The sequence below is a fragment of the Notolepis coatsorum genome, assembly GCF_963971535.1.
Source record: "Notolepis coatsorum genome assembly, chromosome: 17".
NCBI lineage: Eukaryota > Metazoa > Chordata > Actinopteri > Aulopiformes > Paralepididae > Notolepis > Notolepis coatsorum.
In genome coordinates, this window is record NC_140181.1 from 59,416,308 (window position 1) to 59,431,415 (window position 15,108).

The following is a 15,108-nucleotide window of genomic DNA, read 5'->3' on the forward strand; positions in this document are numbered from 1 at the left end:
ATATTTTACTAATTATGATTTGAACGACCTGTTTCCACTACATTAAACAAACATGATAAACCATGTAGCATCAGCACCTCCTTGCAGCTTGGCAATTTACAGTGACAACAGTGAAATGTAGGCTACTGAACAGCAGCGGTTATAAAACATAACAGGAGCAATAAGCCATAACAATGACATTGATATATTTAGTACTTATTGAGGAAAGTAACATCGAGTAAGGGAAATGATGGCACCCCATTAACCTATTAACAATTATCCATTAAAAATTTTCCCTGAATCTATATGCACACATACAAATCAAGGGGTACCTATTGTCCTTACTTTGCACTCTTAGTAGGCAGACCCGCTAAACATGCCTTGATTTCAGTCAGGGGTTAAACACCTTAATAAATAATGTAGGGTAAATTAAAAGAGCATCATTTAAATTAAGGGGCTATATCTGGTTTTAAGGGTAAAATTAAGAGCTTTTGGCCCTTACTTTTACTTATTCCATGCACAATTCTACTTAATTAAGTATAATTTTAACCCTTAATTGTTTTTTAATTCATAAGAATATTTGAAAGTGTTATTAAGGTGTAAATTAAAGGACTCTGTTCCCTAGTGTACTGTACATCATTAACACTGCCTTTCTTCTACACACTCCATGCTGAATAGGGCACCTGTGCTCTCCATTTTCTCCACTTTTCAGCATGGCATGCAATAGGGTCCAGCTGCAGCCCCGGAGAATCCTCTCAAGGGGCAAGCCTGTGGCAGCCACAGAGAGCGGAAGTTTCTCTTAAAGGGGACCTGCATTGCTATTCCTAGCACTATTTGGGCAACTTTACACAATTCCTGTGAGTCTATTGAAGACATCTGTACGTTTATTTTTTTAATGCATTGTTTTATATTTCTTATCAAGTACTCAAAAGCCTCATTTCACAGCATCAGTATTTCAGGCTGTGATGGCCTGGCTCCGCCCATAAGCACTGAGTGACAGTCATCCACACAGTCTGCGACTGGTAGACAGAGAGAGATAGAGAGGGCGTGGGATAGAGAGAGAGGGGGGAGAGGGAAAGAGAGAGCGAGAGAGAGAGGGGGTGGGATAGAGAGAGAGAGGGGGGAGAGGGAAAGAGAGCGAGAAAGAGGGAGATAGAGAGAGAGAGGGAGAGAGAGAGCCCCAGACTCAGCGGGACTGAGAATGAAACGCTGTCTAAACAAGCACACGCAGACTCTCTCCTCTCTCTCTCCCTCCCTCTCTCTCTCCCTCTCTATCTCTCTCCCTCGCAGAGTGCAGTCGAGGTGTCGGGTTTCACTATCTGCCTTGCTGTTTGAGGAAGTGATTTCCACTCGCTCTGCTATCGCTGTGTGGGCTGCCTAGGTTGTGGGCGGGCATTGGCTCCAACCACAGAGCCAATCGAATCACTATCCGCTTCCCCAGCGCCACGTGACGTCACCATGCGCGTCAAATCAGAAAGACCTGATTAAAATGGACCAGGAAATGAATGACCTGAATGACGGCAATCCGCCAATATGGTATTTAGAGACAAAAACACATTGATACTAACTCCTATTACTATAATACAATGCTAGAGACTCAAAAAAGACATTTATAATTCATGTCACCTTTAAGGGTTAGGTAACGGGAGCGTGCGTGCACGTGGCGTCATTAGCGTGCGTGCAACCAGTTTTGATATCAGCAACGCAACACTGGTTAGGTTTAGGCCCTCATCTAAGAGAGGTTAAGGTTATAGTGACAGTCAGGGCTGGTAATCCTTCCTGTAACAAAGCAACATAGGCCCTCAACCATAGAGGTTAGGGTTAGGGTTGGGGAAGTATTTTAATGTATTGTACCCATTCTGCAATCTGTTAATAAAGTTTTCAATCAATCAATTCCAGGCCGCAACCCTCTCTCCAACCGCACGTCTCAACCGAGCTTGGTCGAGGGGGAGGGGCTAGGCCCAATGTAGAGTGACATCCCCTAGAGAAACTTCCGTACTTTACGCCAGATGTACATCAGCGTGCACCCTCTGTGGCTGCCACACTGCCACAGGCTTGCCCAGTGAGAGGATTCTCCGGCGCTGCAGCTGGACGCTACTCATGGCATGGGGAGGAACAAAGGAGATGTGCTGTTCCTCTTGGACCCACCAGGGGGGGACAACCGGTCCTTCAGCATTATTTGTCCGGGACCTACGCTCACATCAAAGCACACTCTCTCTCACGGCCACACAGAAAAGATGACAGCGTCACACGGTGGCCCCTCCAAATACTGCCAATGACCTAGTTCCACCCCAGCTGTGCTCTCCCATCACTGGGAGTGGGTGTAGGCTTCAGCATCGCCACATCAGGCTCCATGCTAACGGTCTGTGTGTGTGTGTGTGTGTGTGTGTGTGTGTGTGTGTGCGCGCCACCTTCCCCCCTAGAGAGGGAGGGTCAAATTATATGCAGCCTGTGTGAAGGAGAGAGACTGAGTGAGAGAGAGAGAGTGAACCTGTGTGTTTGTGAGAGAGAGAGAGAGAGGAAGAGGGACAGTATGAGGGAGGGAGAGAGAGGTAGCTAGGGAGTGTTAGTGAGAGAGAGTGTGTGTGAGAGGGAACCAGTGAGAGAGAGAGAGAGAAAGAGCAACAGAGGAAATTGGAGGCAGGAGGAGGTAGACGGCATAAAGAAGGAAGGAAAGGGGAGAGAGGAGAGGAGAGAGGAGACGTAGAGAGGAGAGAGACAAGAGTAGAGGAGAGGGAGACGCAGAGAGGAGAGAGACAGGATGGCAGAGCCGGAGCTGAAATCACGGAGCAGCCGGGAGAGTGTGACCAAGGCGGTGAGCCAGGAGAAGATGGAGGGTAGGTATACATGCACACACACACACACACACACACACACACACACACACACGCACACACACGTACACATACACATACATACAGTACACACACACACACACACTGCTGTTGAGGCCACATGGTGCAGGGCTGCATCGTTCCGCCATGCGCTCCACTGTGGTCTGATGCAATATTACCTGATGTGATAATGATGCAAATGTCTTGGTGTGTGAGCAGTTGATGATTTGGGGATTTCCTGGCAACAGCCTTGAACCAAGGAAACTATAAAAGAAGGAAGGGTCATCACATCAGAATACCAGTGTTCTATACTCTGGTGTCAGACCTTGGTGCCAGTTCTATTGAAGCCTGTATTAAGGTCTGCTACTACAGAGCTCGTAAACACACAATCAACTCACATATCTGTACTAGTGTACATATGTACACAGTACACACACACTTGCATTTGCTGTCTTCCTCTGTTCTTCCTCACAAATATGCCACACACTGGCACGGAACATTCACTGCCCTACGTTCAGAACTCAATTGTTCCCTGCTGTACTGCAACGCAAGCCTCCCTGACTCAGTTGATACAGTGACTTGTATCAACAACAAGGCTGCTTTCTTGAGGCGAGGGTGGAGAGAAAGACTTCATCATGTTACGCTGACGTATCTCCAATTGAGATTTTCATCTTTTCTTGACATGACTGTTACAGTACATTGTTCTCTATAGGGATGTCCCAATGAAGTGTTCTTCGCCCGATCCAGAGTTATTTAATATCGGGTACCGAGTCCCGATCTGATATTTGTATTTTCCTACAAAATACAGCTGCACATTTCACAACACATTTCACAATTCAAGTAAAAGTTGGTAAAAGCAATCCAATGTAGGTAAGATATGCTTGGCAATTGAATAGCTCTGTATTAAGAAAGCGATTGTGAATTAAGAATAGCCTGCATCACAGCTTTGGTTTTCATTTATTTTATAACACAAAAGGATCAGAATTGGATCAGGTTTAATATAGCTGATACCGTTCAATACCAATCAATTAAAATATACAGTGATCGGCCCCAATGCCGATCTCTCAGATCAGCTGGGGACATCCTTATCTTGTCAGCAAGTTTCATGACCCTGAGGACTATGACACCCATTCGACAGCAGAAGTATTGAAAGTTGAAATCCTTGTGATTGTCTATATTGATTTGGCACACTCCATTCAACTCCTTAACTCAAAGCAGACTAATGTCACAACTGTGAGTGAAGGACAGTTCATTTTTGTCTCATCTTTTCCCTCTTCGTCTCCTCTCTGCAGCAGCTGAGGCTGTACCAGATAAAGATGGCCCAAGAGCGGAGAAAACCCCATCCCCATCTACCCCTCTCGCACCTGTACCCACTGCCACCACCCCGACCAAAACCCCACCCCCGTCCACCCCTCTGGCCCCTGCACCCACTGCCACCACCCCGACCAAAACCCCATCCCCATCCACCCCTCTGGCCCCTGCACCCACTGCCGCCACCCCAACCGAGGGCCCGCCTGGCAAGACAGGCAAGATCGAGCTCAAACGCAGCATCACCCTCTTCAATGGGGTGGGCATGATCATCGGCACCATCATCGGCTCGGGCATCTTCATCACGCCAACCGGCGTCGTCAAAGAAACGGGCTCGGCCGGGCTCTCGCTGATCGTGTGGTCCATCTGCGGAGTCGTGTCCACCATGGGCGCCCTGTGCTACGCCGAACTGGGGACCACCATCACCAAGTCGGGTGGAGACTACACGTACATCCTGGTGGTGTACGGCGAGCTGGCAGCCTTCCTGAAGCTCTGGGTGGAGATGCTGATCATCAGACCGTCATCGCAGTACGTGGTGTCCCTGGTGTTCGCCACCTACCTGCTGAAGCCGCTCTATCCCAACTGCTCAGTGCCCGACAGCGCAGCCAAGCTCATCGCCTGCCTCTGTCTCAGTGAGTAGAATAGGGCTTTGTAGATAAACAAATACCAATGTTTGTCTCAGAGAGGACCAACCTTGTTGTATAGGATGCAATGATGACTGTCGCCACATAATAAATCTGAGGGCACAATGATAGACCAAATCTAAGGGCTTAAGAACGGAAGCAACAGCAGTTCTATAAATGACATCACCATAATCCAAAACTGACCAATGAAAACGGCTTCAACAATCAACTGTTTCAACGATCCTCTTCCTACTCATCATAGGAAAGCTGGTTCTGTTTCTGTGCAAGAAGCCAATTCTTTTTTTTATACATAGTCAAGATATTTACGTTATGTAACTCTCAATTTACAGTGGATAGATGCAGTTCATCAGTACTCTGGCTCTACAAAACAGCACAAACTTTGTTTTATTTGCATTCAGTGCCAGTTTAAGATTAACAAGTACATCTGGCAGAGCACTAAAGGAAAGTTGCAGGTCATCTACAAAAGATGAACATGATAACCAGTTAGCGATACATGACAATATCATTATTATAAATAGTTAACTGGACAGGACCCAATATTGATCCCTGTGGAACACCTTCTGTTACCGGTAAGAACTCAGATTGGGAATTCCCCATTTTCACACTGTAAACACATCTCTGTAAAAGCAGTGAATGATTGACTGTATCAGATGCTTTTGACAGATCAATGAAAAGAGTCATACAACATTTCCTTTTGTCCATAGCAGACACAATATAATTTATGTCTTAATGTAACAGCAGATATGGTGCCATGGTTAGCTCTGTAACCAGACTGAAGAGGGCCCAGAATGCCTCAAGAGAAATGCTTTGAGTTGATTATTAACCAATTATTCCAGGATGTTTGCTCGACAGGATAGTTTATTCATGCATTAATATCCCAAACCAGAGTCATGAAATATCCTCTAACCCTCCTCTACTTAATCAGTTGAGCTCAATCCCAGATGACAATGTTTCACATTCCCCCCTCTAGCCTCCCTGACGTTTGTCAACTGTATCAGTGTGAGAGCGGCCACCAAGGTCCAGGACCTGTTCACGGCCTCCAAGCTGCTAGCCCTGATCACCATCATCTTCTTTGGCTTCATCCAGATCTCCACAGGTAAGACCCATCTCAAACTGACAGGTTGATCCTCCGATGTCCCTTACAAGACTAGACACGAGGGGTCAGAGTTCCATGTTGTGGTTAAAGGCTAACGGCTCACATCATGGACTGGTAATCATTTTGTTTGACCTTGTCATCCTTTCCCTCTCACATATTTCTTGCATGTATGGTTCATTGTTATGAGAACAGATACAACCACAATGACTTATTGCAAACAACTGAAGTCTATGATGCAATTGCGGGGGGAAGAGCTGTAGTATTAAAATTAACAGTTAAAACACGCCCTCCCTCCGCATATTGAGCCTCTATTCATGTCTAAACAACCAATCACATTGTCTTACCTTTCTCCCATTTCACCAATCGTATTACTCCTCCCGATACTGCTGTCATCTTGCATCCCACCACCACCCCATACTCTAGGGAGTAATTTACAGATTAGATTAGATTTAGCGCAATCTAGGTTTTGACAATTTAGTTGTCACTCCTCCAGATCCATGGCCATACAGTTACAGCCATTAGGACTGTCTACCATACTACAGCGGTGCAGACGGGATTGATTTTGAGGTTGATTGCTGTTCTGTTTTATGCCACCAGGAGGCGCAAAGTCTGACAGAACTGCCTTGCAGCTTTGATGGATAGCCGCAGCGCTTCAGAAATAGGTCTCGAAATCCATAGCACACATGAAGAATATTTATATCAATTTGACATTCATAATTTATGATGAAGTTAAGACAACCTTTCTCTAGGCTTTTGAAAATGTAGGGGAGCAGCCGAGATAAATCGCTGATCGAAGCACAACTTTCCAAAAATTATGTTACTAATATTTCCTAAACAAGATACAAGATCATCATGATCACATATTTTTCTAATTATCTTCACCTAGAAAAGAAACGAAAAACCTAATTATATCATAAAAAGGTGCTAAAAGACTTTATTGTAATATGCAACGTGAGAAAACTGTCTCGATCTGCAAGCCATTCGCACTGCAGCTCGCAGCTCTTTTATAATCACATATGTTGAGTGGTTTAAGATAAGTTATTTTGAACGTGATTAATTTCAGGTTTGAGCTGAAGGTAAAATAATGTAGTGACAGAAAATGCACATTACAAAAAGCAACAATGCTGGGCAAGCGCGAATTGAGCTGTCATAGGTTTCCAAACTTTTTTGAACCAAGGCACCCCTGAATCTTTCCTCCTTCTCCAAGGCACCCCAACTCTTTGAAGAGTTAAACAATTTAACAGACCTTATACTAAAAACAAATCATGATGAATTTAATTATAATTATTGCTGAATAATAGTATGCATTTTTGGTTTGTTATTTCGTTTTGGCTGAAAATAATGCCTTTGTAAAAAAAATTAATAACAAGGCACAAACCAACCTGAATGAGACATGGTTGATTGATTCTTATTTAGTACAAATATTACAAAGAGCATGTAGTACATACAGTTATTCAACTGATTTCCACTGTGGTCCCAGAAATGTACAAAATGTACTGTACAATTGACCAAATGTATTTCTCACAACAGGATAATAAAAGCATGGTAAAGAATGCATTAGCTCAGTCAAACTTTCATTAAATGAAAAACCAAAAAATATGTGTCAGAGCTCAAACTAAAAACGAATCATGGTCTTAGGGACCTGCACTGGCTCCCCATTGCCGCACGAATCCGCTTCAAGGCCCTTGACCTGGCATACCGTGCGGCAAAGGGAACCGCTCCCGCCTACCCCCGGTCAATTAGGGCTGACCTTCAATTTTTTTTTGGAATTCGAAGCTTCGGGGCCGAGATTCGATTTTAAAAAAAATAATAATTATAATTTTATGGTATTATCTTTTTAAATTATTTAAAATCTTTTGTAATGTTCTGGTACTTGTACAGCACTTTGTTCAACTTTGTCAGTGCTGTAAAGTTGAAACCTTTTTAAATCTTTAAACAAACAAAACACTTTGCTTTCATGGAATATTGTAAGCCGTCATTTGAGGCTTTATAAAAGCAGTGCAGAGTCCGACCTCATCTTAAATAACAAACAGCATTGCTTGTTGTAGTTAACAAAGAGAGGCAGAGTTGATTTAGCAAAAAAGATATATATATTTTTTTAAATATATTCAAATTTTATTTTCATATTCGAATCCCATGCCCATCGAACGAAGCTTCGAAGTATTTAAGACAAGGTCAATGGTCTCTAACTACACACCCTCAAGACCCCTACACTCTGCATCTTCTGGCCGTCTCAGACCCACTCCTATCCGAGCTCGGGGAGGGTCATCAAGGAGAAGCCGCCTTTTCTCAGTCCTGCCCCACAATGGTGGAACGAACTGCCCACCACAGTTAGGACAGCCGAAACCCGTCCCATCTTTCGCCGTAGACTAAAGACGCACTTCTTTCACCATTATCTGAAATGAAAAATAATATTTTTTTTAACCCTAACTAACCTTACTCTCATGCACTTGTCCTAATATACTAACCTACACTGTAGCACTCAACACTTTGATGAACATTGTTACTCAGCTGACCTGATGACTTGTCGTACATAACTTGTAAGTCGCTTTGGATAAAAGCGTCAGCTAAATGACTAAATGTAAATGTGAATTGGTTCGTTTCAAAATCTGTTTAAAACTGCTAAGTGAGTTAATTGCAATCAAGAGTTAAAAATCCATTGAACAAATAATCATATTCCTGTAAAACTGAAATAACAAGACTACCAATGAAACTTCAACACCATTCATTTTAATTATTGATGAACAATATTATGAATAGATGTTATTTAGTTTTGACAGAAAATTATGCCTTTGTAAAAAATGAAATAACAATGCACAAACAAACCTGAATGAGACATGGCATGTACATTTGACCAAATGTATTTCTCAAATGAGTTTTAATAAAAGTAATTGATGTTCATGCATGGGCAATATAATGGCAAGAATGCATTAGTTCAGTCAAACTTTCATAAAAAATAGGCTATGTTGTGCACATTTAGTGGGACACATGCGCCTGCTTTTGGCAGTCTCTTTATGCGGGGAGAGATAGTGGACAGCGCAACACGCAGGTCTTCTTCCACTGCCAGCCAGCTCGCACAAGTAGGAGGTTGAGAAAGTAAAAGCATCTTGACGGCTCTCTGAGATAGATGGATACTCATGTCACACAAGCAGCCAGAAGCGATCCAATTCTAAACCGACGCTCGTTGGCTATTTGGTTTTATAACCCGAGATTGGAATCATGTAATAGGTCAAGTAGGGTGTCAATCAAATGGTGGTCATTTTAGCTTTCAACCGATGTGTGTGGCGCCGACAGATGGCTGAAAATGTGCAGTGACGTGGGGCGGGCCGTCAGAATTTTAAGAGGTTAAAACATGAATGTAAGATGAATAGTAGGCCTGGGCTACAAAAAATCGAAATAAATTCAACCTGCTTTATTGTGATATGCAATGTGAGAAAACGAAAGGTTATCCTATAACCTAGTTATATGAATACTGCCTGAGCGTCTCGCTCTTCACCATAATGAGATAACTCTTATCTCCTAGCACCTACTGTGCTCATGAACAAACAATTTGCACCCATGCACGTGACCAGGCCACGCCCCAGCGTCCTCCTATAAGACGCCGGACATGGTCACACTCCCCCTTCCTCGGGAAAAAAAGTTTCCAACATTGAAAAAAAAACCAACCAAGGGACCTCAGGGCGCTAAGAGCGAGACGCTCAGCCAGTATTCATATAACTAGGTTATAGGATAACCTTTCGTTATATTATCATACTGGCCAATCGTGTCTCGCTCTTCGCCATAATGAGGTATGGGGCAGAGCAGACGCGTGGCCCGACAAGTGTACCCCCTGAGTGTTCACCAGAAGGACTGCCTTCAATCCCAACACATTGAATGTAGCGCAGACCGGGCAGCATGGCAGCTGCCCCCTACTGCGTTGGTCCGACACGTCCCCCCCCCATCCCATGAGGGAGGCGTCGGTGAAGACCGTGACGTGTGACAGCCTGCTGCCCAAGGGGACCCCGCAGGTGAGGGCACCATACCCTCCCCAGAAGACGAGGTCCCCCAGTAATGACATGGGAACCTTCAGCCGCTTCCATATGTCTCACACCGGGTCCATTTCCATACTGGAAAAAACCACCTCTGCATCCTCCCCATGAAGAGGAGGCCAAGAGGGACCCCAGCAGCAGGCGCATCACGGACAGCACCGTAACCGTCCTAGGACGGAACCTCCCGAGCGCGCAGAGAACCCAACCACTCGCCGCCGCTCCGAGAGGGATGCCCATATAGACCTTGAGCTTAGAAAAAGCCCAAGTACTCCACCCGTTGACTGGGAAGAGGAGAACTCTACTTCCAGTCTACAGCAAAACCCAGGCTGGTGAGACACCACCTGCCTGGTATGAGACCTGGCGATCTACCCTGACCGGCCAAGGACCAGAACGTCGTCTAGGGCAGAATACACTTCGTAACCCCCGACGACGCAGAGGCCCCAGTGTGATCTACACGCACTTGGTGAAGATGCGGGGTGTCATGTACAGAGGTCTATTGACCATACAAGATAGTAATCTGGGCAGGTGTTACATGAGCAAAAAACAACCCCCTCAGTAGAAAAATGCTGCTCACACAGTCCCGGGTAGGCAGATAGTAAACAAAGACGTTTTCAAATGGTAAATTGGTTTTATTGTAATGTGGGGGTTTCAACCCACGGCCTTTTCCCAAAGGGAAAAGGGGATGTTATCAGTGGGGATTTCAACCCACAACACACACAAAGGAAAAGGGTAAGGGGAGAACAAACAAAGTAAAGAACAATAATAAGTAAGGCAAACTCGAACCACACAACCACATGCCACGTGGTTGGCAATCTGGGACCGAAGGAACACCACTCTAACCATGCAGTTAACCGTGTAGGACGAATCTAATATGGCCAACCATATACCTACCCCCCACAGGGTTTGGTCCACGCAGGCAGCACATAATCAAAAGTCCACATACCGTGGCAATTGGCATAACCAGCAAAGTAATAATTACTACACAAACAGTGGCAACCAGAGGCCACCTCACTCCACTTGGTCACTGGCAAAGTGACACCATGACGCGCCGAGACGTGTGTGTGCTGTCAGGTATTTGGCTACCCATCCCTCTTGAGCTAATTGCCAATCAGCTGTCATTCATTAGCAATCAGCACTCTTCAGTAGGGATGGGCAGCACCTGACAGGGAGAGAAGAGACAGCATTAGCTCTCATGTTTACACACACACACATCATCTACAAAACATAACACATTAAATATACTAACCTGATGTTCAGAAGGTGTCATAAATACAGTAATAATGGTAATGACCAACCCACGTACCCAAGGTACGTCACACGGGGAGCCAGAGAATAGCCGAACGGCAGCCTCTGGTACTCGTACGCTAAGCCCTGCAAAGGAAGCATAGGTAAGCCCTAGGATGGATGATCGGTCTATGGAGGAGAACCAGGCCCCCACCTGACAGCGTCTAACAGGTGGGAGACGTCAACATTCTGAACCTTCCATGGGACAGGTCCAGTATGGGTCTGACACCCCCCCCCCCCCCCCCCCCCGATTTCTCGGGCACCAGAGAATACCGGGAGGAAACGCCACGCATCGCGTCCTCCTTTGGGACCACGACGATGGCTTGCTTCGCCCACAGAGATAGGATCTCGTCGGCCAGAGCTGTCACTGCTGTTGACCCAGACAATAGGGTCTGTACCAAACCTGAAAACGGGTGGGGTTGTGTAAACACAAGTCCACCTCGACATATGGCACTGCTATAGCCATATGTGATGATAATCCCAAGCGCACCCGCCGCCACTTGGCGCTGGTCCGCCAGGAACTGTAGATAGGCGGCCCGGTCCCACCCGCTGTGCGTTGCCAACCCTGGACCCGCCAACCGCGTGAGCAGGGTGTCTCGCGGAGTCGGGATATCGGACCCTGACACTACCAATGAGGCAAACGCACCCAAGGGGGGACCCCGACAGAAAGGGCCGGTTTGATACGGGGGAAGCTGACATCACACAGGGTGACAAAAGCTCCCCCACTGAACACCTCCCCGGCATGGATTGCTGAAGAACTGTTCTACAGCTGGACATACAAGGCGTGAGGTCCCCACACTGCCCGATAGGGTGGGTTCCTACACACCGTAACCCTGCAGTGATATTACTACCACCCAAATCACGCGCGCCTGCCTGACCACCGCCGGTCTTCCGGCCGTGGGAGGCACTAACGTGATACCCGACCTAGCGAGGGCGGGGCTGGGGGAACTTGCGCTGCGACCCCAAGGGCCTCGAGCTCCCCCGCTGACAACCTTTGTTGTTGACAGACACAACACCAGACTCACCAAACACAGACGCAGAGCGTGTGGCGTGGGAGCCGCTTGACAGCACAACATTCTCACGGACAGACCCAGGCCTAGCCAGCAACTGGGTGCCAGCCCCTGTCCCCATGAGAAGCGAAACGTGGGGCCGCTTGCGCTTCATTGAAAGCACGTGGCCCGCAGCCAAAGGAAACAAATCAGAGCCCTTATCCCGCTGGTGTTGGGGGGGGGGGGGGGAGTGACCGGAGAGCGAGCTAGACACAGCTAGACGGCGACGTTTTTTTAGGGCGTGCTCATCTAATGTAGCCGATCCCTTGGCCGCCAAGGCTGTCGGCCTTGCGATCACCTATTGTCTTTGTGTCCAGGGTACATCAGGCGGGGGAAAACATGGCCGCTGGTTGAGGGCCTCGCCACAGCCGCTGGTGAGGCCGCGCCCTCACCTCTGGCTGTGCAGTGTGAGGCGGCGTGGGGCCTAGGTCAAATACCGCCCGCGCTCCTGCGGAAAGACCAAAGTCCCTCTGCGGAGAGGGGAGCCCTGAGGAGGGAAAAAACGTCTCTCCTCAAGGGGAGACTGATCCAACCAAGATGTCTGTAAACAAGCGTTGACAGCATCCTAGCCCTCCCTGCGGTTATAGCTTGCGGCTAGGTCAAAGCTAATAACCTCAAAACCTTGCGCAATGTTTCGACGTCGGCTGGCCCTAAGGCCCCACCACCCGACACCATTTTTGACAGAAAAAACAGCAATTCGAACAATGTTGCTAGTCGCTGCTAATTCTATACCGTGGCGGTATAGGCTTAACAGCCCACCAGCCACCTGCCGGGCCGACTTGCCTCATGGCGTCGGCCGGGCGGGACGCGTGAATATTAAAGGCAACCAACTTGTGTTCAGCTTTTCGTTCAGTGTTTCTCTGATTGGCCACACGGCCAATCAATCAATCCACTAGCACACGCCCTTGCGGCAAGAGAGACGTGGCAGAAGCGCTGGTCGAACCAGCGGTGTTCTGTTGTGTGACTGTACTACAGCGGTGTTCTGTTGTGTGACTGTACTAAACTCTTCCACCACATGACCGACATTTGACATACAGTACACCTCCTATCTATGTTGGGATTATGTTTGGTCATGACAAAACAATAAAAATCGCTACTGTTAGTAATGCTGCCACCACCCACTTCAATGACAGAGCTCTCATATTTGCGAATGCATAAACTATATCTTAAATTATGGCGATGTGTCTAATATGGCTGTCGCGAAGTCATTGATAAGCGACAGCCATATTAGACACATAGCCATAATTTAAGATATAGTTTATGCATTCGCAAAATATGAGAGCGCCCGCTGTCATTGAAGGGCTTCTACAACGGAGGAACGGCCGCTGCTGCTGCTGGAGCTGAACCGAGTCAGGCGCACGGAAGCCGGGGATAAATCACTGCGTCGCCCCGCTGGCGCTTCAGGCTCAGCAGCCTCCACGGGCGAAATAACATATAACGTTACAGTTCCACACTGATGTACAGTGAGTGTCTAATATGGCTGTCGCGAAGTCATGCCTCTCCCTCTGAAAGCCCATCCACGCTGTGTATCATAGAGACATAGAGCACTGGGTTTTATCACTGGAGATATATTTCTCACTCACCATTGTATTTTGCGCCATCTGACAATATCATAATGATGTGTTTTCTATATTATATCCACAATCATTCATCTAAAAAATTGTATGGGCTTTGATTAAACATGTAACCTACACCTACTGTAACTTACTGTACCTCTGCTTCCTACAGCGCAGCAGGTAATGGCGTTAATCAATGGAACGCGAAACATAATAACGTTACGCTTTCTAGTTCAGCGCATTTCATAACTGTATGGGCTTTGTTTATACACGAGTGAATCTGGTAGTTGGTTGTTAAAAACGCGAAACATAATATCGTTACGCTTTCTAGTTCAGCGCATTTCATAGCGCTCCACTGCTACCGCAGCTGAACACAAGTTGGTTGGAACAGCAGCCCAACACAAGTGCGTTGGAACAGCAGCCCAACACAAGTGCGTTGGTACACAAGTTGGTTGCCCGCGCTGCCGCTCGCTTGCTCCTTGGATTTCATTTGGGACGTGGGACGACTGCCGCTTGCCTGCGCGTGGGGGCGGGGGGGCGCGGCCAATCAGAGAAAAGCCGAACACAAGTTGGTTGCCTTTAATATTCACGCGGGCGGGACACCGTTCCACCATGTCAGAGGCAAAGGACTGATACCACCTGTTTCACAAGCACAGAGCACCAGTGGTGGCTGCAACAAAAGACTACTACTAGTGAAGCACTGCCTCACTAGTAGGAATGCAGCAACCTCCACTGTGGTGTGCACCCATGAAGGGGTAAATGAATAAATGAACGAAAACTCCACTAACACACTGCAGAATGGGCTAGCCCATACACACAAATGTTAAGGGGATGCAGACCAGAGAAAAACACCAGTCCCGCACACAATTCATAGATTCACAAAAAGCACACCAGCCCTAGGCCTCAGCCCATCCACCCATGAAATGGTAAACAAGCCCCTGTCAAAACTCCCAACAGTAGACACCGATTGACCGTCAGCATGAATGGTTAAGAGGAGGGAAGACCTTTTAGAAAAGACAGCCCTCGGCGGGGAACAAGAACGGAGACCCAGCATTGTAGCATTAGCATTAGAGAAAGAGAGAGAGAGGTCATTAATCGGCATGCATGCGATTAGTCTCTGCGATTAACCCATCCCGTCGTCCTTCCCCCCCAAGGGCAGCCGGGAGCAGACAGGCGCAACGTGAGCCGCGCCAGGGGACCAATCCAAGTGCTCCTGTCCGTCTTTGTCAAGGACGCCACAGCGTTAGTGATCTTGTTGTTGTGCATGTTTTTCCATTGGGTTTATCTTATCGGGGGGGAAACCCTTGCGAGCACGGGGAGAACATGCAAA

The 15,108-nt window shown here is 47.0% G+C and overlaps 1 protein-coding gene across 1 annotated transcript in view; it reads left to right on the forward strand.

Moving 5' to 3' along the window:
• The first annotated feature begins 2,626 nt into the window (after window positions 1-2,626).
• The window catches only part of LOC311244604 (large neutral amino acids transporter small subunit 1-like), a 48,673-nt gene continuing 36,191 nt past the window's right edge, over window positions 2,627-15,108 (forward strand). Inside the window, exons 1-3 of the mRNA XM_084334201.1 lie at window positions 2,627-2,816; window positions 4,106-4,753; window positions 5,736-5,861. Coding sequence (XP_084190327.1) covers window positions 2,741-2,816; window positions 4,106-4,753; window positions 5,736-5,861 — 850 coding nt within the window. The 5' untranslated portion in view covers window positions 2,627-2,740. The remainder of the gene's footprint in view (window positions 2,817-4,105; window positions 4,754-5,735; window positions 5,862-15,108) is intronic.